This window comes from Magallana gigas, chromosome 10, assembly GCF_963853765.1.
Source record: "Magallana gigas chromosome 10, xbMagGiga1.1, whole genome shotgun sequence".
Taxonomy (NCBI): Eukaryota; Metazoa; Mollusca; class Bivalvia; order Ostreida; family Ostreidae; genus Magallana; species Magallana gigas.
Genome location: NC_088862.1, coordinates 30,578,169 through 30,603,753, shown reverse-complemented (window position 1 = coordinate 30,603,753; position 25,585 = coordinate 30,578,169). Strand labels below are relative to the sequence as shown.

At 32.9% G+C, this 25,585-nt stretch overlaps 1 protein-coding gene across 2 annotated transcripts; it reads right to left on the bottom strand.

Annotated features, from left to right (window-relative positions):
• Positions 1 to 956: 956 nt before the first annotated feature.
• On the bottom strand, positions 957 to 24,996 carry LOC105342983 (probable N-acetylgalactosaminyltransferase 9). 2 transcript variants are annotated; one of them, XM_034453325.2, is made up of 11 exons: positions 24,607 to 24,996; positions 20,997 to 21,163; positions 19,490 to 19,667; positions 14,335 to 14,535; positions 13,313 to 13,430; positions 12,752 to 12,839; positions 12,232 to 12,329; positions 11,096 to 11,230; positions 10,627 to 10,734; positions 7,192 to 7,320; positions 957 to 4,431 (listed from the first exon to the last, which is right to left on the bottom strand). In XM_034453325.2, exons 1-11 carry the CDS (start codon positions 24,933 to 24,935, stop codon positions 4,279 to 4,281), a joined length of 1,704 nt encoding a protein of 567 aa, XP_034309216.1. In that variant the 5' UTR covers positions 24,936 to 24,996; the 3' UTR covers positions 957 to 4,278. The 2 variants fall into 2 exon arrangements, with proteins under 2 accessions (XP_034309216.1, XP_034309215.1); XM_034453324.2 differs by lacking the exon at positions 14,335 to 14,535 and adding an exon at positions 15,744 to 15,947 and having other exon boundaries at positions 24,607 to 24,995.
• Positions 24,997 to 25,585: the final 589 nt, after the last annotated feature.

The following is a 25,585-nucleotide window of genomic DNA, read 5'->3' as shown; positions in this document are numbered from 1 at the left end:
AATTTCAAATGATATAAGGTAGCAATTATCGCAATTGTTGCTTAAAATTAAAATCGAATTATCCATTGATTGTAAAATTCAAAAAGAAAAAAAATACCAGAATAAATATAAATACACGCATTATACACGTTCGGAATTCATAGATCACGAGACTTAACAAAAAACGAATAACAGAGCGACTTGAATGTGGGATACTAGTATACATGTACTATATGCTTGAATGCATAATTCAATGTGTAGTGCAAGAACAAAAAGTACAGTTCATCTCTGCTTTCCGGTTGGACGCTATCCATGACCTGTATCTTGGTGACCTGATTTTTTTTAAAATATAGCTGTATCCCTATACAACCCCCCCCCCCTTCCATCTACATCTCTAATATTAAAATAAAACCAGTTTACCAACGATGCGGAGTGTCTTTAAGACATTAAAACATATTGCTGTATTGGTTTGTACATATTTAGAATCAAAAGTATTCCATCTCTTTAAACAAGAAACATACGACAAAAAACCCCAAAAAACTACACACACAAGAAGAGTGTGTTTTTGTATAAATTCTGTGACCAATATTATATGACTGACTAAATTGTGCGTAGTATTCCATAACGTTCAATAACGATCACGATAAAGAGATATAAACAAGAACAGGTTAAAAAAAAAAAAAAAGACATAGACCTACACTAATTATTACAACAAATGTTATTATATAATGGATATTTAAAAAAAAGAATCATTAACGTCTAGGGTGAAAAAATTCAGCTGTACATGCGTCACTCAAAAAACCCTAAAACATTTTCGAAATAATAAATTAATATAGACAAATAAACAAATGAATAAATTGTGACATATAACTTTGTAAAGTTTTCTTCTACTGCGAAACAACTTTTAAATCAGTATATATATATATATATATATATATATATATATATATATATATATATATATATATATATATATATATATATATAAACAGTTGGTAAGAAACGAGTTTTTAACAGATAGACGATTGTCATTGACAAATTACTTTCTTTAAAATTTGGACCGGCAAATCGAACTGACAATGAAAATTTGTGTATACGTTGAATATTGTATCAGGCAGTCTTAATCAAAACAAAATGGAATGCTTTGAATTAATTCTCGTAAAAAAAAAATTAAAAAAAAATAAACAGTGGCTGAACAGATTCTTTCTAAGGAATACAAATAGTTTATAAACTGACACACAATTAATGTAACAAAATAAAGCCAAAAATTAATTGAGAAAAACTTCAAGTAATTCTTCAAAATGTTCATGACATGCAAACCAAACCGTGTGCGTGTAACTTCTTAAACCTCTGACATCAATTAAACATTGTGCGATTCGAAATATGCATCCATGAGTTTTCAAAAACATCACGAAACTGTCAGTTACAGAATTGCAACGTAAGGCATGTTTAACTGAAACAAAGAGGTGTTTTAACCATTTTCTGTTACCCAATCACTTATTTTTACATCAAAAATGTTCATTGCATATTCACTATGTCATGACTGTGTATAGAGACTGGTTAATTATCAAATATATTATCAAAGATATAGGTTAATTATCGGTCACAGGTTTGAAATTCTCCTACTGGCAAGAAAGGATGAAAGACAACACAAAGCAATGGCTACCAAGTTCCTGTTTATAGAGTACAAGTAACTCAACAGAACTCTTCAAAAATCCTTATGTTCATTTGCGTAAATCTTACCAAAAAATTGTAAAATTTTTCGTCTCTTTTCATTGTTGTCAGTAAGTAAATAGAGTTTACAACGAAAATATGATGCAACGAAAATGATTGTTTATCCTTCAAGTTTTAAGTAGTTGTACATACAAGGAAAAAAAACAAACCAACAAAACGACTGCAACTTCACATTCACATAATACTTAACAACAAACAAATAAGTTGCAAACATTATGAAAAATCATAGTTTCTATCATCATAATTACCAACAGACTTTGATACTTATTTTCTATTGTTTATTGAGCTATTTGACCCTGCAGAAAGCGAGGCATGGGACATTAATTCTAACTAAAACTAAGTCTGTAAAAGATACTAATGATTATTCAATAACTTGCGTTGCCACGTCCCTAGATAGGTCCAAATTATCTAGCCATATGTTTATAATCAACATAACTTCAAATTTTCTTAAACCCTATTATAAGTGAAGAATGGATTATCAGCAATCAAAAAATACATAGTTAAATCAACGAATACTGCAGAAACGGATTGCACACACAGATATGAATATCATTTATCGTGAGCAGTGGTCATTGTTTACACGTAAGAACTCACGTTCTAAGTGTGTCCTGACTTTGGACGATTTGAGCCAGTTTTCATTGACTGCCAGTTGTTTTGTTAACAACGATTGAATATTTTGTGTAGAAGATAACATACACCATATTGATTTGCGTAAATTCCGGGTATTTACTTGTATGATTGATGAATAAGCAGGGTGTTTTGTAATTTGTTAAGAATGGAAATCCGTGGGCAACAGAGATGAAATTAACGAATTATGAAAACTTTAAGCAACAGAGAGGCTATATGTTTATTGCATAAACCTATCTGCAGTCTGAAATGTGTCATGAACTGTTAACTATCATTTATAGCTGGATGTTTCATTTCAGCGTGGTATGTGAAGACAGAATTTAATTGATAAAATTACTTGTATGAAAAAACAAACTGAGCAGAAGATTTTATGCAGCGTTTTAAAGTCCTTTAGACCAAGATGTTTGGTTTGTATACAAAAATATATCATGTTACTGTATATGACAAACTATACAATCTAAAGACTAACTAAATCTAGTTTAGATTTTTGATGCACAGCATACTTGTCAGTCTGGTCTATACTTATGTATACAACAGGAGCAATTTCGTTAAACTTTCATGAAGGAAAAAAATAAATATGATATGTATATGTTATTCAACTCTATATGATGATTTATATAACAAGTTAAATGCATCATATTATTGATGAGAAACGCATTTCTTAGATCTAACCTGGATAATTTCGATTATGTTTTTAAGTATACAGAATGTATTCTATCAATTTGTTCTTCTTTTCTTTGAAAGAAATTGTATACTCACAGACTCAAAGTTAGAAACAGTAAAAATTTAATAAATATAGTGTGATGATTAATGAGATTCGTGGATTAGATATTAATTTTTCGTTTCTGTAGTTATAAACAAAACATTTGCTCTAGATTCTTGGAAAATAATTAAACAAAGTCACATCACTTCAATGAGGGAATTACATAATATAAAAGTTTATGTGTATTCAATTAATTGTGTTGTTTTTGAAAATGATCCTCGTCATCTAGACTTATATGTTTATAATTATCTTAGTTGGAACTTTTATGCAATTATTGGTGTTGAAAATTTCAAACTCTTGTTTTCATGTACACAAATTGCATAGTCCTATGATAAGCCTAAGTTCTTGACAATTTCTGGACTTTTGGTGACTGCTATTATATCTAAGCATCTGTTCAATCAAAATTCACACTAAAAACGGAATCTTTGACAAAACCCGGTCATTCAGTATAATCTTTTTAGTACATAATTTTTTTTTCAAAAGTTTGAAAAGAAGTTTGAAAATATCTGTATTATTATCTAGACATTATCCAAATCATCTAGACTATAAGTTTTAAAAGTAAATATTATTTTTTTCATATAATACTTGAAAATATATCTACATACTTTCCAAATTATCTAGACAATAAATCTTTTAAAATTACTATTTTTTTGGGCATCCTCTATCACTCTCTAGACATTATCTTAATTATCTTCAATTATGTAACTACTGTTTTGCCTGGCATTTTCTGTAATTATCTAGATTTTATCCCAGTTATCTAGAATTTATTGATTACTGATTGCCTTGTGTCTTTTGTAACTACATGTTTCTGGACATTATCCTACTTATCCAGACTTATAAAAAAATATCATCAAACTTCATATTATCTGTAAGTATCTAGACATTATCAAACAGATCTAGAATAAATACTAATTGCCTGGCATCCTCTGTAGCTATCCACATGTAATCCAGCTTATCTAGAGTTTAATAAATATCACCCAATTTGGTATTATCTGTAAGTATCTAGACCTTATACGAAAGCATCTAGACATTATCAAACTTATCTCGAATTAACTAAATACTAATTGCCTGGCATCCTCTGTAGCTATCCACATGTAATCCAGCTTATTTAGAATTTAATAAATATCACCCAATTTGGCATTATCTGTAGGTATCTAGACATTATCCGTAATCATCTAGACATTATCCAGGTAGTGCTCAAACGTCCACTTCTGGGACTCCTTGCCATTACATTTCTCTGTGTACACATGCCCATTGTTCTTCTCATTCTTCTTGTCGAGACAGAGGACCTGTCCTCCCGAGGTTGTACCCGTAATTATCAGCTTGTCCTACAAACAGACAGGATGTCAGTCATGTGATGATAATTTTGATATGACACTGTAATGATGTCACAATGAATTTTCACTAGTTAGTTTAGAAATAACATCAAAAAAGCTACACAGAACTGATTAATACACTCTCAATACAATAAGTGATGAAAAGAATCTCCGAAAAACTGTGATGATGATTGTATGATTTTTTTTTCAATACATGTTTAAACAAGAGGCCCATGGGCCACATCGCTCACCTGAACAACAGTTCCTTGTAACATTCTATTTCATAGCAAACATGTATGTTATTTCTATTTTAAACTTTGAACCCCTTTCTGGGGCCCCAGTATTGGTCTGGGGTTTATGGTTGGCTTTAACAACTACACTATTTGAGGATCCTTGCATTGTTATCTCACAAACTGTAGCATTGTAGTTCTCAAGAAGAAAATTTTTAAACATTTTCCTTATATATTTCTATGTTAAACTTTGAACCCCACTTGGGGCCTCAGTATTGGTCTGGGGGTCTTGTGGCCCCAGTATTAGTCCGGGGGTCACGATTCTACCAATTTAGAATCTACAATAGCCAATGATGCTTGCATAGTAAGCTCACAAACTGTTGCACTGTAGTTCTTGAGAAGAAGATTTTTAAACATGTTCCCTATATATTTCTATGTTAATTTTGAACCCCTTCTTGGGCCCCAATATTAGTTTGGGGGTCACGGCTTCCACAATTTAGAAACTTTACAATTTGAGAATGCTTGCATAGTAATCTCACAAATTGAAGCATTGTAGTTCTCCATAAGATTTTTAAACATGTTCCCTCCTATCTTTCTATGTGAAACATTGAACCCCTTCTCCTGGGGCTACAGTATTAGATCGCGTCTATAATTTAAAGTTTTCACTATTTGAGGATCCAAGTAAAGTAATCCCACAAAGTATGACATTGTAGTTCTCGAAAAGATTTTTTTTTATACATGTTTCCTATTTTTTTCTATGTTAAACGTTGAACCCCTCTTGATGCCCCAGAATTACTCCGAGGGTCATGATTTTAACACTTTAGAATCTACAATTGCCAAGGATGTATGCATAGTGATATCCCAAACTGTTGCATTGTAGTTCTTGAGAAGAAGATTTTTAAACATTTTTCTTATATATGTAAAACTTTGAACCCCGCCTAGGGCCCCAGTTTTGGTCCGGGGGTCACAATTTTTACAATTTAGAATTTTCACTATATATAAAAGCTTTTGTTTGAATATTTGCTTTTCTGGTGCAGTGGTTCTTGAAATGAAGATTTTTAAACATTTATTCTATGGATTTCTATGTTAAACTTTGAACCCCGCCTGGGGCCCCAGTTTTGGTCCGGGGGTCACAATTTTTACAATTTAGAATTTTCACTATATATAAAAGCTTTTCACAATTTTTACAATTTAGAATTTTCACTATATATAAAAGCTTTTGTTTGAATATTTGCTTTTCTGGTGCAGTGGTTCTTGAAATGAAGATTTTTAAACATTTATTCTATGGATTTCTATGTTAAACTTTGAACCCCGCCTGGGGCCCCAGTTTTGGTCCGGGGGTCACGATTTTTATAATTTATAATCTTCACTATATATACAAGCTTGTGTGTAAATTTTGGCATTTCTGGTGCAGCGGTTCTTGAGAAGAAGATTTTTAAACATTTATCCTATGGATTTCTATGTTAAACTTTGAACCCCGCCTGGGGCCCCAGTTTTGGTCCGGGGGTCACAATTTTTACAATGTAGAATTTTCACTATATATAAAAGCTTTTGTTTGAATATTTGCTTTTCTGGTGCAGTGGTTCTTGATATGAAGATTTTTAAACATTTATCCTATGGATTTCTATGTTAAACTTTGAACCCCGCCTGGGGCCCCAGTTTTGGTCCGGGAGTCACGATTTTTATAATTTAGAATCTTTGCTATATATACAAGCTTTCTTGTAAATTTTGGCATTTCTGGTACAGTGGGTCTTCGGAATATGATTTTTAAACAGTTTTCCTACGTATTTCCATGTTAAATTTTGAACCCAACCAGGGGCCCCAGTTTAGGTCCGGGGGTCACGATTTTTACAATTTAGAATCTTCACTCTATATACAAGCTTTTGTGTAAATGTTGGCATTTCTGGTGCAGTGGTTCTTGAGAAGAAGATTTTTAAACATTTTTCCAATGTATTTCCATGTTAAATTTTGAACCCCGCCTGGGGCCCCAGTTGTAGTCTGGGGGTCACGATTTTTACAATTTAGAATCTTCACTATATATACAAGCTTTTGTGTAAATATTGACATTTCTGGTGCAGTGGTTCTTTGAGAAGAAGATTTTTAAAGACATGCCCCCTATTTTCTCTGTTTCGTAATTATCTCCCCTTTAAAAAGGGTTGTATCCTTTATTTTAACAATTTAGAATCCCCTTTTCATAAGGATGCTTTGTACAAAGTTTGGTTAAATTTGGCCAAGAGGTTTTTGAGAAGAAGTCAAAAATGTGAAAAGTTTACAGACGGACGGACAGACAGACGGACGGACGGACGGACGACGGACAACGGGTGATCAGAAAAGCTCACTTGAACCTTTGGTTTAGGTGAGCTAAAAATTGAAATTACTAGTAGTTAACCTTTGACCTACCTTATCATGTTTCCACTTTTGATTGGCTGCCTCTACTCATTGAAATTACTAGTAGTTAACCTTTGACCTTCCTTATCATGTTTCCACTTTTGATTGGTTGCCTCTGATCATTAAAATAACTAGTCATTGACCTTTGACCTACCTTATCGTGTTTCCACTTCTGATTGGCTGCCCCAGTACAGGACTCCAGGGGGACACGACCTCCCTCCGAGACCACCGTGAGACATGCCTCCTCACGTCGGAGTTCATCATTAATGCTCAGAGAAAACACCTGTTAGTGAGGAAAATAAAGAAAATTCAAATAAATACTGACAAGAATTCTATGAGAGAGACTTAAACAATTTTCCAAATAAAAAAAACACAGAACAATTCATCATTAATAATCAGAGAAAACACCTGTCAGTGAGGAAAGACAGACTTAACCCATTTTTATTATTTCAACTTTGAGGGAACTATATGAAACTTTTACACCAAATAAAAAAACCACAGAACAATAATTGTTTTAGTAAAATATATGAGTTGACAAGCCCAAAAATAAATCAAAGGCCTGAAGGGCCATAATGGCTTACGGGTTTGATATGACTATATTTACATGGATCGAGTATGATTCCCTCTATTTCTTACGGAAACTTTAGTTTATTCATAGATGTATAGAAACCGTAACAGGACCGATATCAACATGCCCCATTTAGTGACCGAAACAGACAGGATTGAAAAATAGACGCCTCTTTTATCAATTGGTTGAAACCACCATTGCTTTTAGGAAAATCACAGACTGCATAAACACAATTAGATAACACTTAAAAACACTTAAAACCAACATGCTCTCAAGTATCAGTACACCTTGTATTCCTACGCACTTGCGCGATAGTTGGTGCACGGTGCGACGTAACAGCGCCACAGCCAGCGCGAAATCACTGCGCGTAAAAATAATAATAACCAAATGATGAAATGCACTGCATGTTATCATATGTTCTATAATTAATGAATTCTCATGAAATCTACACCAACAAGTATTTCCATTTTATTTGTATTTCATAAATGTATATTTATTCATATTTTTCTGGGGTTTTCCTACTTTTTTAAGAGGCTGACCTTCACAAGCTTTTATAAGAAATATAGATTCACAAGGCAGTTCTAACACCTTCTGTTTTATTTTTATCCCTTTGAACAGAGGTAAACTCTTTGGAGGGGGAGGGCAAGAAACAGGCAGAACTATGCAATTACAGCAAACTTGTTTTGACACCAAATTTAATTGAAATTAATTACTGCACTATAACTTTGCAGTCAGTCTCTCTTCACATGACATGTGTACACAGTCATTTTCAGAAGCATACTATACGATGTCTCTATGTTATAGTAATGTGACATCGCTTCCGTATATGACTTGCAATCAAGCTTAACTGTATATTGTTTTCTTATTTGAGTACATTTGGTCTCAAGTTTCCAATATTTTTACGACAAATATAGCACAACCAAGGTAACTCCATCGAGGGAACATTGTGCTATTTTTAGATCTTGGAAAATCCCCAACATTCAATAATGGCGGAGTTGTCGAAGAAGGCACATTATATTAAAACAAGTAGTAATTGCCCCTCTATTTATGCATTAATTACCGATTTATAATCCCAGTTTCAATATATCTCAATCATAAGTTCAGTTCTTTAACCGTTAAACAATTTCCCTCTTGCTGAGATCGATGTCGATCGAAGTTAGCGACGCTCTCTGCGGGTGCAAACGTTATTATGAAGGTTGAACGAAATAACGACAACTTTACATTTACTTATCACTGTTAGGATCTGAATTAATTGGGAAAAGATTTTTTGCTTATAATACATGTAAGTATGCATAGCGGAAAGCATGTGTGATGCATGGCGGGGGCCTATACCTCTATGCAAAAAAACACTGCAGTTAATATTCATTCGCGTTAGATTTCGAGTTTATTTAAACTAGAAAACTGACCAGTCAGGAAGGGCCCCGCTATGACAATTAATATAGAGAAGTGAAAAAAACTTTGAATTCCATCCTCTTTATATTAACAATGATGAAAAATAAATGCCCGGCAGAAGATGTAAAGAACTGGAATATATAGGATCTCGTGATTTGTAGTTGGATATGATTTTCATCCAACAATTAAAGTGTTTTTTTCTTGAGCCTTAGTGAGGGGATAAAACACACAAGTTGGATAAAAATCATATTATACTACAAATCATTAGATTCTATTTATCCCATATTTTATACACCGCAATCAATGTTTACACTGTTTATAAAACTCTACATTATTTTTACTTCATTATGCCTAGGCAAATCCCATTGTAAAGTCACAACTGTGGAATATCAAAAAAATATCCAATGAGTCATATCCACGGGATAAAGTGGGTTAACATGGGATGAAATAAAATTTGTTAAAAAAACAAAGAATTGATACCAATGCAATGATACCTAGGCTTTGCCTCTATTCAATAAAACTATCATAAATCATTGTGTACGGTATTTTAACCAAAAAAAATATGAATATTATATTTCAAATCCATATTTCAAAGAATGTACACAATACTACACATCATTCAAAATTGACCTTAACTTCAAAACAAAGTTCATTTGCAGACACAGGCAGTGCAGTAATTAATCTCAATGTGACAGATAAAGATAAAGCTTAGGATTTTCTTCCTGTGGAAGGTTAATTAATCCCAAAGGACAAATATTGCACAGCCTTCCATGTATACAATGGTAACATTCTCAGCAGTTATCTCTCTTTGCCCATTCATTCTCAGCAGTTATCTCTCTTTGCCCATTCTTCTTATGCATAGATAGGAATCTACCCCACCACCCCAGCTCCAAACCAGAAGACATAGAGAACCAAACTTAGCATCAAAATATGTATTTCTGCCTACTGAACTACCATACCAAATTTGAACTTGATTGGGCAACCATAAAAAAAGTTATTAGAAAAAAACAGGAAATTTGTGGACTGAAGAGTGACAGACGGACGGACGGACAGAAGGACGGACGGACAGAGTGATTACTATAGGGCACCCGCAAATCCTTGCGGGGCCCTAATAAAGTCAATTCATATTGGTTACAATAACATAAGTGATAATAACATATGGAAAATATAATCCTGCTTAAAGATATTTATTATGAACAACAAACAGTTAACTTTGCAACATTCGAATAGAACTATTTTTTGTCGCGCATGTTCAGATAACTGAACTCTTCGCCGTAAAGATTATCCGGCAACTAGATGGCCGTAAGCCATAAAAACACATAATGTATACAGGGAAATATTTGTTCCCATTTTTATTTTGCCAATTTCACCCTCATTGTCAGCAGGTGAGGTAAAGACCGGGCGAAATGAAGATAATTTTAAATTACTGTTTCAATTAGAAAGAGTATCTAACATATAGTATCCCTTTATCTGAACAAGTCTGGGACATGATGAAACCCTTTACAAGTGTAGAAGGACAAAAAACAACCCTCTATCCAATATGTGTTCTACTCAAAACATTATATTTGAAATATAAAATGATCGTTGAATTTCATACCACAACAAACTCGGCCAATCAAATACACAGACCTCATTAGCGCTGGCTCCGTTTTGACAGCTGTAGATTCCCATATCAAACACCGTCTTCTCATCCTTCTGAAGTGTGTCAAGGCACAGGTTGCTGGGAGGATTTCGTACCTGTTCAATAGGAGTAAAACTATCCTTAACATTGAGCATATTTTCAGGATATAATAAACAGCTAGAGGCCTTTTAAATAGTTTTTGGATGAAAGTTTAAACTTTCTACTCTTTATAAAGGTATTAAAATCAAATTTAAATAAAACTTAATCAGACATAAAATCATTACTATTATTTAATATCCTTCTCTTAAACTTAATTAGCTTTTAGAATAGAAAAAACTCTCATGGAAACAAAAATCTTCTTTTTTCATTGTCATATAGCACCAGTTTTTATAAAACCAACATTCTCTTTCACATCCTTTCATATCCTTTAACATATATCTAAATTAAATGGAATAATAAAAAAAAAAGCTTTCTCACCATCCCCCAGGCGTGGACATTCTCATCCGGAATGAATTTCTCTGGGTACACATTGTCCAGGAACCACTTGAAGCTCTTACAATTCAGCCTCTTTCTGAGCTCCACACGCTCAGATATGTCCCCGTAATCCTGGCCCTGAACAAAACATTTGAACACTTTCCGTTTCAGTCCCGATTAATATTCATGGAATCATCTTCAAGTTGGTGGTTTATTCTGCTTAGTGGTTACATTATATGATTCATATGAAAATGTGAGACTGACTTGCAATTGGATAATCACCACATGAACATTTGAACTGTAACTGACAAAGTCCCAAGGAAACAAATTTAATCTTTGACCTTTAACAATGACCAAATCTAATTAAAATTAGATGTTCTGTCAAATCCGCTACCGCTTCTCAAAGAAGCGGTAGCTGATTCAGAATGTCTAATTTTAATTAGATTAACAATGACCTTAACCTTTATCAATATTAACCTCTGACGTATCAATTTATTTAATGACAGTTGAAAATCCTACATACATTGGTAACAACGCAATTGTTGACAAGCCAATCGTGTTAAATAGTTTGTGTACCCTGGGTGATCATTCGTGTAACATGCAGGATTGTGTGTGTATCAGAAAAATTGATTTGGCAATGCGTTTTTTACTGTGTGTGATCGCACGTTTTTTTTATTTTGTAAATTTTTTGTATTAAAAGATATGTCTAAAAATGAGATTGCAGCTAAACAGAAAGAAAGCAATAGTAGAAAGAGAGACAACTCAAATACAATTATGTATCTCCAGATCAGCAATCTTAAATTTTTACAATGAATACAGATTTGCAAAATTTATCAAGGAATGCAAATATGACCTTTGATGACATTGACTTCTGTATCTTATCTTATGTTTTACTTATCAATGACCACATATGATCTTAAAATAACAATGACCTTAAACCTTTATTCACATTAACCTCTGACTTATCAATCAAGTCAATGACAGTTGACCATTCAACATACAGTCACTGTGGTAAAAATTGTAATTATTGTCGTTTTAAATTTTAAGTTGACCTTCTTGACCATTTTGTTGACTATTTTAAGTTTCTACCTGGTACGTGTATCTTAAACTAAAAATATTCTTGGAAATCATGCACTTACCAGTAGGTCCTTCCTGTGGGTATAGAATAATCTCTTGTACTCATCCATCCAAACTTCAGCCAGGCGCATTGAGTTGATTCCATGTGTGTCTTTATTGCCTGAAGGAGTGGAAAATTTAGACCAATGAGGACAATATCAAAGGAATAAAAACAAACATCTCCTTGTCAAAAGTTGAAAGTCTTTCAAAAACACCAATGACTAGGTACTGTGGTTTCATTACGGTAATATTCATGGGTATTTATTTTGGTGGATTCAATTAAAATCACAGTTTCAAGGATACTTGGATTCATTGCCAATGATCCTATCAATCCAATATCATACTGTAAGTAAAAATTGCACTTGAATTAATGAACATTTGTGGATTTTGTGGATCAACTTAAAGAATCCACAAAAAATTTGGTATTCGACGAATATTGATAAAACCAGTCTGAGAGTAAAAGAGAAAGCTAGAGGCATTGTATGTGATCCAATTCTGAGAATATCAGAGGTTGAATTATAATGTAGAGGTGCTTAGAATTACCTGGGAAAGTGTATGGATGACTGGCCCTAAAGATGTGTCCCACACGAGAGCAGGGGATAAACTCCAGCTTGCCCCCACACATCCAGGTCTGCAGAGAACATTCAAAATGTTTTAATTCAAGACCAGAAATTTTAAATAAATTAGCATTATTTTTCTTCTGAGTATTCTAATGACTTATTATCTATTTTTCTATTCATGTAACTCATAAAATCGTAAATACAAGTATGATGAACCACTTCCTAATGAATTCTTTTCAAACTCTGTTAATTGCTATGTTTTTTATTTTCTTTTATTCTAAACAATGTCATTAAAATTTTTCTTAAAATATAATGATCAATCTTTTGCCTTGCAAGATCTTTAAAATCTTAAACACTATGACAAAGTTTTTCTATTCAATAACATGTAACCCATTAAATCATATGATGAACCTCTTCCCATTGGATTATTTCAATTGAGTTTTGTTTTTTGAATTAAGTTTTTTTTATATAAACTATGCCTTTTCATATTATTTTTTGTCAAACAATAAGAGAGATCCTTCTTGGATTTGGTCAGACAACATACCCTGAAGGAAATCTCCAGGTTTTCTCCGCCCCAAACGTCCATCCCTGGGTCATAAGCTCCGATTTCAAAAAAGAATTTTCTGTCTGCAGCGAACAGCCCGCCTGCCATTGTTGGTGATCTACCAATCAGAAACAAGACAGAAATATGTAATAGTGATGTAAATACTTCAAACATTAATACCCAGTAATAAGATTTATATGTAGATGCAACTTGCATAATCATAAGATTAATATTTTTTCTACAACTTTTAAATTAAAGAGTTTCCATAAGGAGAGATAATACCAGGTAACTATATTTGTATTAGTATAAGAAGTAGAAGTTATGCTTCCTGACTCAATATATACATGTATGCTGTATACTAATCTTTTGAGAATCCAAATAATGTACAACATTATGTCATTTACCGAGCCATAACATGAAGTCTGACACAGTTCAGAGAAAAAGAGAAATCCAGAGAACTTAATACCCATGTCAGCTGAATCTTTATGACATACAGTCTGAACTTTTTCAGTGAAGAAAAATTAACCTGCTTTATTTCATAAATTATTCCAGTCTTGTTATGTAATAAAGCTGTCATGTTTGCATGTCAGGGCAATTAAGTAAACTTTTTTTCTCTATACAAAAAGCTTTACTGACAGTTGAAAGCAATTTACAACTGCACACATAATAAAATTTCTTTACAGTTTTGTATGTGCCTGTATTTTGAGACTATGCATGTATAACACTGGTTTACAAATGAATAAAATGATTTCTGTAACAGTTTTATTTTTTTTAGTCATCTTTTGGGTAGCAATTGATTTGTGTTTAATAACAATCAAATACATAAATCAAATCAAAATCCAACTCTTGAAGAATTTTAAGTTGTAATTTGTACAAGATTTTTTTTATTAGTTGTAACATTATTTTTTTTTTTTTGATTAAGAGTTATCTGTGGATATTTTGGAGAAAGGGTATATGTAAACTGTTGGTATTTTCCAATCAGATTCATGAAGTCACTGTGCATGCTCCATGACCTTACTAACCCCACAGGATCTGTGTACTTCCTGTGAACTAAATCCCTTGATGGAACATCCCTCCATGTAAAATGGAGACTCCAGGAGAATCCCCCAACCTGGTACCCCCCATTTTTGGAATATTCCAGAGTGTCAGCATCAATGGCATCCACAATTGGACAAACCACACTGTTGGGAAATTCCTTGATCCGAGACAAAATTGGCTCCAGCCTGAAGGGTTCAACAAAGGGAAATAACTCATCAAAAGGAAAGGGGGTTGCATACAGTTTGCTCCCCCTGATTAAATGGCTGACATGGTCTCTGACCTCAGTGGTGTTTGGAATCATTGGAATTTATTTGTTTGCATCCAAGCAAGTCTATTGCAAGCAATTTCAAAGATCAGGACAAACCAAAAAGGGATGTTAAAAAATCAGGGTTTTATGTACATTCCTTGCCTTTAGGCTAATATTACGCAAAACTTTGCCAAATTTTCTTCCATTGCATTCTCATTCTATATAGCCAAGAATGAGGAATAATTCTTTTCTTATTTTTTTGTTCATCTTTTTTTAAAATGCACACAATATAGGCATGAGTTACATTCATACACAGTTTGAATTCTTTTAAACGCCAATTCTACACAACTCTAAAACCAACAATACGGAGATATAGAAACTTAGTGATGATAGTACTACAACTTATAATACACTAATACAATTTCTATGAAGACACACAATGCTAGCTGAGGTGTTAGTTCTGGAGGCTTGGGAGAATATAGGACGAAGAAAATAAACACAAGACACCACATACTGATAGCCAACTTTCATTTGCGACAACTTTATTTCTCGATTTACTTCTGTAAAACTGTTTTGCACGACTAATGTTCCTGACCAAACTTTAACCTCATGGAAATTTTTCGCACAGAAATAAAAGTTGGTTAACAGTACATCCCTCTTTCCTTTTAAATAATACATACATGTATATATAAAAAAAAAAAGATATTAATTAACTTATTTAGTATACAGTTTTAAGGGCATGCTTTTGATTCACACAAACAATTTAGATTTGCTAATCTGTAACAAAAGAAAGTATAACCATTTGTTCTAAAACCATAATGTCTTTTAAAGTTTATCAAAATACGGTACAACGTGGGGGGTAAATAAAGTGATCTTTTAAAATTTTAACGGAAAATAAAAATGATACAAGTTTAGAATTCAAGATATTTAGCTCAATTTACATAACTGAAGAATTACCGTAAATGGATGAAAAATTTAGAGATATCCAAAAGGAATTAACTTTAGCTAGTGTGTAGTATTGTTAACCTGTGGATTGGACCAGAGCAAGAGGATATCTGAAGTAATCTGCATGCAAATGTTTACAGATTTACAGTACTAATGGAAGAGGAGGATAGGTCATTGAGTGCATTGTGAGTACAAGTGTACCTAATCGGTGCTATGCCCGACGACCGCCTCTTCTGTTCATGCTCAGGAATTGGACGCCACGAAAAGTGAAGGGACCACCAGAAACCACCAACAGAGAACGAGCCGGTGCCGCCATACTGCAGTGTGTTCTTGTCGATCAGGTCGATCTCCGGACACAGAACGGCCGTCCTGTCTTCTTTGATTCGAGCTAGCATTGGCTCCAACCTGTAGGAACAAAATGGATTCCCACGAACCACTACTCAGTGAAAGATTTACAGTAATCTAGCTAGAATACAAGGGAGAGAAGCCACTAGCCTAATTAATAAATACTGCAGACTGTAGAGTACTGTGTAGTGTAGATTCCTAATTAAAACGAGGAATAAATGACCATGTAAAAGCGAGAATTTTTAAAGTACCCCTTACAGATTTTAAATACTCACTTTTATTTTTCTGACAGTCGTAAACTTAATAAAGAAATAATAACAGTATTTATTTGTGCGTATAATTTTGAATTCAGACTCATAAATTTGATTTGAAATGGCAGAATTGCGAAAATAAGTACTTGTGTAAAATAATTAGGAAATCTACAGTACACCCAAGGTCAGATGAAAATTTGAAATGTCTGTTATAAATGTCTGCACATGTTACATAATTATGATACACAGTAAAACACATTATAACAGCTTACAAGCTTTAGTCACAAAACACAGGATGAAGCCACCAATAACCTTATTTGTATGTACTCAAGACCTGATCATTGAAAAAAAATATCTTCACTAGGTCAATATACCGGTACTGTACAGTATAATCTGGTTACAGTGAACACCCTTATAACGAATTCATGCTTACCAATTTAATTACCCTTTCTTAAAAATGTATAATTAACTACTTTATTGGATGTAGCAAACAATGTTTTTATCATGTGAAATTTGCTCATATCCCTGGCGCTTCATGGTAATTGTGTTTTACATGTGCTTAATGAACATGTGGTCTCTGTAAAAATCAAGGCTGCAGCATTTTACAAAAGAACCACAGTTGATAAAATATATGAATTCCAAACAATATAATACCTATTATACTTATGCAAATAAAAAATTCTTATGTAATTAAAAGTTGAATTTTAGTAGAACATTTTTTTTTTAATTATGTATTCACTCTATGTGCTGATCTAAGATCATATTCTATGAGACTGAGAAGATTCACATTTCTCCTTCAACTACCAACAGATGTTAGTGTAACATGATCACTGCACTCATATGTCTGACCAACACATGATCAATACATTTTATTATTTACAGAAATAAGAGAGTTTGTAATCAATTATGTCACTGAGACCTAGTTGAAAAACCAAAACGTACTTCGTTGTCTCATGTAAAGGGCAAATAGGGAGTTTTAGATTAAATCTCTGACAGCTTTTAAGATAATAAATACATTTTAATATATTTGTGGTCAATAATGTAAACCAATTTTTATTCGCGGTGACTTCTGTTCACGATTGATCTCTGATAAATTAGTTTATGCCGACTACTGTTTGTGATCAAGCCTTATCCAGACCCGTTGTTACAACCAAGCGACAAGAACTGGTTCGCAGCTAGAAATATTTGCGCCAACGAGGCTTTCGCTAACCGCCGGAAAATTTCTCACACGCAAATAAAAGTTGGTTTACAGTATGTTCCTATCAATACAATGTGTTACATGTGTTAACATTCGGTGTTCATACAACCAACTAAACAAAGAAATGCACGAACATTGGTATTTATCTAATATTCAGATGAAACCACAGCATATATAAAATACAAACTATTTGTTATTACAAATAATTCTATTTACAGATTTTCATATCAAAAACTTTTATTAAGGGCTTTCCCTTTTTTCTCTGTTTTTTTATATGCCCTCTTATAGGCTCATAATTGGAATGAAATACTGTATCTAGATATGTAGAGGTTTAGGAAGTAACAAATAATGAAATGGTAACTTTAACCAAAAAAACACCATTAATAAATATTGTTTCTAAACTAAGCAAAAGTCTAGATGCTAGCTTAAAACACGAACAAAGGTGAGTAGTACCTGACAGGTATGTAATTGTCACCTACAGGTGAACTGGACAGGTGAGGGCCAATGACTTATCAGGACAGGTATACAAGATTATTAAACGATTTTTCACTGGTAATTATGTCAATAAATGTAATGTTCATAAACTTTAAACTTTGATCTCTGTACGATTTTGGATTGGTTTTCATCCCCATTTAAAGGGTAAAAAAAGCTAATTCAGGGAATTTAATTTTCCATACTTAGCGAAAAAGTACAAAAAAGAATTGATGAAGGAAGGGGGTGTGGGTTGACCTTGACCTCTCAGCTTTTGGCCTAAAGATACTTATCTACCTATTATACATTTCTTCATTTTATTTTTAACATATTTGACTCATTCAAAATTATTCAATTCTCCTATAATATCAAATAGGAATGACAATGTACCTTGACAATTACACTCGCTTTTGGATTACTTTAACAGTTTTGTTTGGTCACCCAAGCAGTTTCTGACTCAAGCAATACCCCCATCACTTTTTACAACTTTTTGTCCCACACATGTACAATAAGTGTCAATATTTTTTCCTCTTAAACTAGCATTCTATTGTATTAAGAAGTATTAATGGTCATGGTTATTTTTAGACTGTATTCAATTTGATCTCTTTAGGAAGAAGAGCTCTTTATAAAGATTAAGAAAAATACCGAAATTTAAAGCTAAAATATATGGATTTTTTATTTACTAAATAATAGTTTTTAGCAAAACAAATCATATCTTCAAATTTCATGTAGATCTAATGGCTAATTTTTTAACTATCAACCTTCCGCAATTCTTACTGGGAAATCTTATATTTGTAATTTAATTTTAACTTCATGTATAACTTTCCAAACTAATTAATGATTAAAATACAATAAGTACAGTGAAGCCTATAATAGCTCTCTCTTGTGACTGTATCCTTTCCTGAAAATCTTCATACTTTCTGACATATTTGTTCTGAAGACATCGATGTAATTCCCACTAGGTTTTCTTTATGTACTTGTAATAAAACAATTCTCCATTTTTATGGTTGCAGGTTTCCCTTTCCAGACTTTGAAATTGCTAGCTTTGAGATGTACATGTGCATATTAAGAGAGCAAGGTTTCTTCATTTGATCCACATTGGCTGTTTTTTATGTACATGCAGTCAGAGACCATGGTAGCCAAATTGTATTCATAAACACATAAAGTAAAAACAATTACAAGTATAACAAATACATGAAATTAATTATATTCATAAAACAAAATAAAATTATTACTCTTAAGGAAAGCAGCAATTTTGTTATTTCTTAAAATGAAATTTGAATAATTATGCAGAGGTTACAAACGGTACTGTCATAATTTATATATTTATACATGTAGTACTAGCTGTGCTACTTTTATCCATTTATATCGTATAATTTGTCCTCATTCAAAATTAATCAAGAATTCTTCAAATGTGAAGTTTAATATTTCAACATTCAAATAATATACCATGTGCCGATTTAAGGGAATATATATCCCCCGCCCCCTGGAAAATTCAAATTTTTTAAACTCACATCAAATTAAAAAAAATTCTCAAAAGTAGGCCTTGGACCCCCACTGGAAAACAAAACTATCGCCTGGATCCCCCTGGGAAAACTTGTACTTGTAACCTGCACATGTATACATTACACTAAAGACCTAAAAATAACATAATTATCTCCCCTGTTCTGTTACCTACTTACCAGCCAGTGTTGGACTCACAATGGGAGTCCAGAAATATCAGAACGTCTCCCGTCGCAGCCTTGGCTCCTGCTAATCTTGCTCTGATTAATCCGCTGCGCTCCTTGGTACGGATGATCTTCACAATACCATCCGGCCACGTTTTGGCAACGTAATCATGGAGTTTGCTGCCAAGCTCCGCTGTAAATATAAAAATAATCCTCAATGTAATCATGTACTTTTACTGCCAAACTCCACTGTTGAAGAGTGTGTAAATATGTATACGGTTATGAAAGAAATTGTCAATGTAATCATGAAGTTTTGCTGCCAAGTTTTGCTGTTAAAGAATGTATATGAATTATATATACATGTACAGTTAAAAAAGAAATTGTGAATGTAATCATGAAGTTTTACAGCCAAGCTCCACTGTTAAAGAGTGTATGAATATACAGTAACTAAAGTTAATTACTTCAATCATGAAGTTTTACTGCCAAACTCCACTATTGAAGAGTCTATGAATATGTATACGGTTATGAAAGATATTGTCAATGCTATCATTAAGATTTGCTCCCAAGCTCCGCTGTTAATGAGTGTATGAATTAAATTTATAAAAGATATTTACTGCCAAGCTGCGCTGTTAAAAGGTGTATGAATATGTATACAGTTATAAAAGAAATCATTGAAGTAATCTTGAAGTTTTGCTGCCAAGTTCTGCTGTTAAAGAATGTGTGAATACAGTAAAACTCGGTTATAGCAAAGTCCGATGGACTAAGGAATTTACTTCGTTATATCCGTGATTCGTTATATCCGTAAAACGAATTCTTAAGAATAACTACAAGACACATCCGTTTTGTGCCACTCATGTTTTATAAAATAGATTGAACTATAAGGCTTCAAAATTGATTCGTAATGTTATCACAGACAAAGACAGTTGAAAATGTAAATAATTATATAAAGTTATCACAATACTTCTCTTTTGAGGAAATTTGTTATGAGAAATAAGAGGATATAAACATCACTGAAGAATTTAAATCAAAGCTTATTGATGAAATTATTTTGAAATTTGATGTCATATTTAGCCGACACCTGTAGTAAACAAGGTCATATTTCAATATTGTCAATTACATGTTTAATGGTAGTAACAATAAAAATACTCTTTTGGGAAACATGGAAAAAATATACAGTATACAGGGAAATATTTTCCCCCGTTTTTTTTTTTTTGCCCCTTTTATCCTCGTTGTCAGAGGGTGAATTTAAGACTGGGCGAATTCCAAAGTCTCCTATTCTATATCTTTAAACACAAATGGCTGGGCGAATTAAAGACTTGGCAAAAATGTTTGCGAGAGTAGAAGGCGAAAATTACACGTGGCAAAAATAGCCCTGTATACAGTAGTCTTACAAGATCGAGATACACTATTTTAGAGAAATCAATTTACTTTGCAAGAGAATATAAATGATAAATTATGTTTAAATAATGCAATTCTGATTCTTAATTAAATTTTGCTCATTTCAAGTGAGTGCAATACTCACGGCGGTCTGAGAAATCGTCCAGTAGAATGACCTCATGGAGATATCGTGGCGGTGAGCGGTTGACCACACTGTGAGCGGTTCTAAGAAGCGGCGACCAAGCCTCGTTATGAAATATGATGATCACACTGGCAGTAGGCAATTCTTTTGGGTATTTCACTTCTCGACATCTAAAAATTGAGTAAATCAGCAATATAGTTAAGGCAAGTTACAATTTTGTAAAAGAAAGCACTTTTAAAATTATACTTGATTTTATTGCTTATTTTGATAGGAAATGTGTCACAATATGGAGGTGTCCCATACCAACCTAAAATGATCATGAAATGCAATTTATAATAACATATACCGTATATCCGGTAATTTTCGCGATGATTTAATTTTTGCTTATTTTTGTGATATTTTTAAATCCCAAATAATTGAATACCAAGATATAATATCCTGTATCATTTTCTATAAGAAACTGTTTATTAAATTGCAAAAAATGACTGGTGCAAATTAAAAAATGTAACAGATTTTCCCCTTTATAGCAAATTTAGTGGCCCGCGAAAAAAAAACGAATATACAGTATAATACTAATCATGTTGATAGGATCATTGTTAATGAATGTACATATCCTTGATAATGAGATTTTTCCTCAATCTACAAAAATTGATGCCTACGAAGTACATTTTCTGTATACAGTATAGTATTTGTCCCCTTTATTTTCGCCCCTTTCGCGCTCGTAGCCATTGTTCAAATCTTGCTTGGGCTTTATATATTTACCTTTCAACAAATTTTTAAAACATAATTTGCGTAAAATGTTGTAGAATTTTCAAATTCTAAACTGGTGAAAGAATTTTTATTATAATATACTTTTATCCATAATATGTTTTACGGTGCGACCGTTGGGGCGAGCACAGCATGTGATCAAACAATTAATTATAATAAATTAATAAAATAAAATTAACAACGTGAAATTTGAATGCCAAAAAATAAAACATACCTATTTTTCAGTAAATTTTCATTATTCATAGTTTATAAGATTTGTTATAATTTATTTATATGTAGAACAATAGTTTAATCTCAGATACAATGTTGTTAAATAATAAAGATTTTAATATATAAATATTCATTGCACTGCATCTCCTCTTTTAAAGTGATTGTGATTATGATTGATTGATTGATTTCCCCCTTTTTTTGCAGTAGACATTTTTTCTTAAACTTACATATAAAACTTGACTCATCATAGAGCTCCCCCCATGCTAAATTTTTTTTCATTTTTGTCAATTTATACATAGAAAATCGACTTACCATGGATTTGCCCCTCCACTTAAAAAAAAATAATTAATGTTTAATTTTATTTTTAATTTACGCTTAAAAATATTTGCTTATCATGTTAAAAGAACATGGTGTTGTCCCCCCCCCCCCCTGCATGTATTAAATGGAAGTGAAAATAAAGAAACCATTGAACTGCTAATGAGCTAAAGGATTAGAATTTTCATGATTTATATTTCTTTTTGCTTGCAAAGATTTTTTGGATGAGGCTGCCATCCACCCACCCACCCCCTTTAAAAAAAGGCGCTGCTACGTATAACGTTACGTTTCAGGAAATTACCGTAATTATAGTGAATAAAATATTTGTGAGCATTCATCCAAATTAGTGCAAGTTACAACTGTTTCCTGTATCTGAAGAAATGTCCTTATTCGTCAGCTGTTCTTTATCTTAGCCTTTGCAAGATTTTAAGAGGATTTTGGTCATTTCAGCAGATTTACAATAACTTCAATTAGAGTAATTTCCCCTTATCAGTGCTTATTGTGACGTCAAAGCTGACGTTGGTTAAGTGTCGTCTTACTCTTTAAAACTCCCCTGAGAAATAAAAGTATGCGAAGTATACTGTTTTATTTACTTAAAAAGCATGATGTTCTTAAAATTACACATCTTATAAGCTTTTCAAAGGTTTTACTTTGATTCTCGGGAGAACGTGATGTTGGAACGTGAGGTTGGAAACCATTGGTACTATGAATTGTGGGTCAAAATTTACTGACTCCGAAAAAATATATCGGATCAATGTGTAAACGTTTGTGACGTCACACGATTATTTTTGATTGAAAATGTACTGAGGTGAACTTTAGAGGTAACATTGACTGTATGTCGCTTACATCGTTATTGTTTTGTCTTGCTGATTCTCGTGAGAGTGTGAAGTGATAAAAATTGCCATGATTACAGGGAACTACTGGGACGATTAAAACGATGCATTACTGGTCCGATTTACTGACGCCAAAAAAATCCGTTGAATGAATGTGCAACTAGTCCGAATTTTCTATTCACACACGCCTTGCCGGTAGAGCTCGCTTCGCGCCGGCGCTGCGCGCCGGCGAGCTGCGCTCGCTATTAATATCGACAGGTGTCTCATACCACCTTAACAAGACAATTAACATTTATACCAAATTCATACTCATATGAACTACTTTGGAGATACATATTGGCCGGTCTCTTTTAACCATTTAACCATTTTTAACTAAAAAAATGTTGACTTGGAGAATGTCTATAAACAAATCATTGCTTATTAATTTACATTAAATGAAACATGTGAAATAGCAATCTAGATATTCAGATTTGATAATTACATGAATGATTCAGAATAATTAATGAAACTATTAGCCTACATGTAAATTTTAAAGGATTTAAACTTAAAACAATTTTCTTACACCATCACTTTGTCTCAATTAAAAAATGATGAATTATAATGAACATATGATCTTTATTTTTAAACAGAACTACACAACTACATGTACATAATTTTATTTGCTTTCTGTCATGAAAATGAATTGTTTAATATTAAATTCTGTTTTCATTAAGCCTGTTTTGTCATGCACAGTACATTGTCATCAAAATCTGACAAGTGTCTCCATATCATCATTCAGCTTATGTAAGAACACTGGAGTCTAAGAAACATGCGGGAGATAATAGAAGATCACAGGAGGACTTTTACGATTGTATATCAACTAGACAACAGCTTTCAAATAACTGACAGTAAATTATGACAAGGGCTTTCAATAATCTTGAGGTGGTGCACATGAATTTATCCATTTGACTAGACTGTAGCTGTTTTAGAATCATTTCCAATAGCTCTAGATCTTTTTGCCAACTATGAAATCTGACACAGTGAGTTCTGATTTCTGAAAACATTAGCATGGTGCCATCAAATGTAATATATACTGTAAGTCATTTTAATTCCACGGTGTTAAAATTTCAAGATTTTTATTGAAGTACCAATCACGATGGTTTTAATTTCACGCTGCTTAAAAATCAATTGATCAGAATATAAGCAATGAAAAGTTTTTGAAAACTAATGATAGTATTCACGATGGATTTAATTTCACGAAAAAAATATTAAATCGCGAACATAGTGAAATTAAACCATTGTGATTATTTGCCAATCTACAGTATAGGAAATTAGGAATAGTCTGTGGCTTGACAAAGGATCGCACCCTGCTCTCCCCTGTATTTATAGTCTGAAGCTCCGTCACTGAACTATAATAATACAAGCTGATATTCATAAATCATTGAGCCCAAAGTACTACAGTAGCATGAGAGAGAGAGAGAGAGAGAGAGAATGTTGCATTATCGTACCTGGAATCTCTAACGTCTGGTATGGAGCGGTCCAGTGCTATTTTATCACTGGCTATGATGTTGAAGGCCTCTTTTTTAAACAGAGAATCCGCCAATGCTTTTTCCTCTCCCTGTAACGTCACGGCTCTCCCTTTCTCGCCGAGCCCTTCGCGTTTGCCCTCCTTCTCACGGTATTCCATAAATCGTTTATTCCGGAGATGCAGTATTTCTTCATCATTCACGGAAACTTTGGAGAAATTGTAATAAAAGTAAGATGTGACAAACACCAGTGCCAGCACTGTCAGGATTTTCCAGTCTAGCCGTTTTCTTCTACCACATAAACGTGGCATTTTACGATATTGTGTACATCAACGAATTGGAAAGTAAAAGTACGTGTGAATACTAAACAGAAAATCGACCCTATAGCCCTAACGGAATATGCATTTCCGGGTTTATTTACAGAGATATCGGCCGTCCCTGAAAAACAAACACAAAATAGTCATGTTCATCAACGATTGCTAAATATGAAATGTGGATTTTCTTCAGAAAAAAGGAAAATAAAGTTTGATACATCTTCTAGAGTTTAAATCGTTCTTTTGTCTATTTATCCATTATAACATACGTGCATGTACATCTATATGTGGGCCGTGAACAAGGATGCGAGGTACTTAAAAGAAATAAGCACATCCGTATGCTCTTTCTTATCTTGCAAATATTGTATGTATATACATGTATGCATGGGGAACATTTTGCATTGTATTTTTGATGAGAGGACGTTAACACAGTCATTGCTTCTACATTTGTGTATATGAAGATACACGTTTCATATATATTAGCATGATATAGATGTATCCCCAAGTACCCAAACTCCGTCACCAAAAGCAGAAAACATCCCGCGTTTTTCTGCAAATTATTTTTTGCAATCACTAAATATAGCCTGAAACATTATAATTTATAATAATAATTATTAACAAAAATATTTTTATTAATATTCAAACAA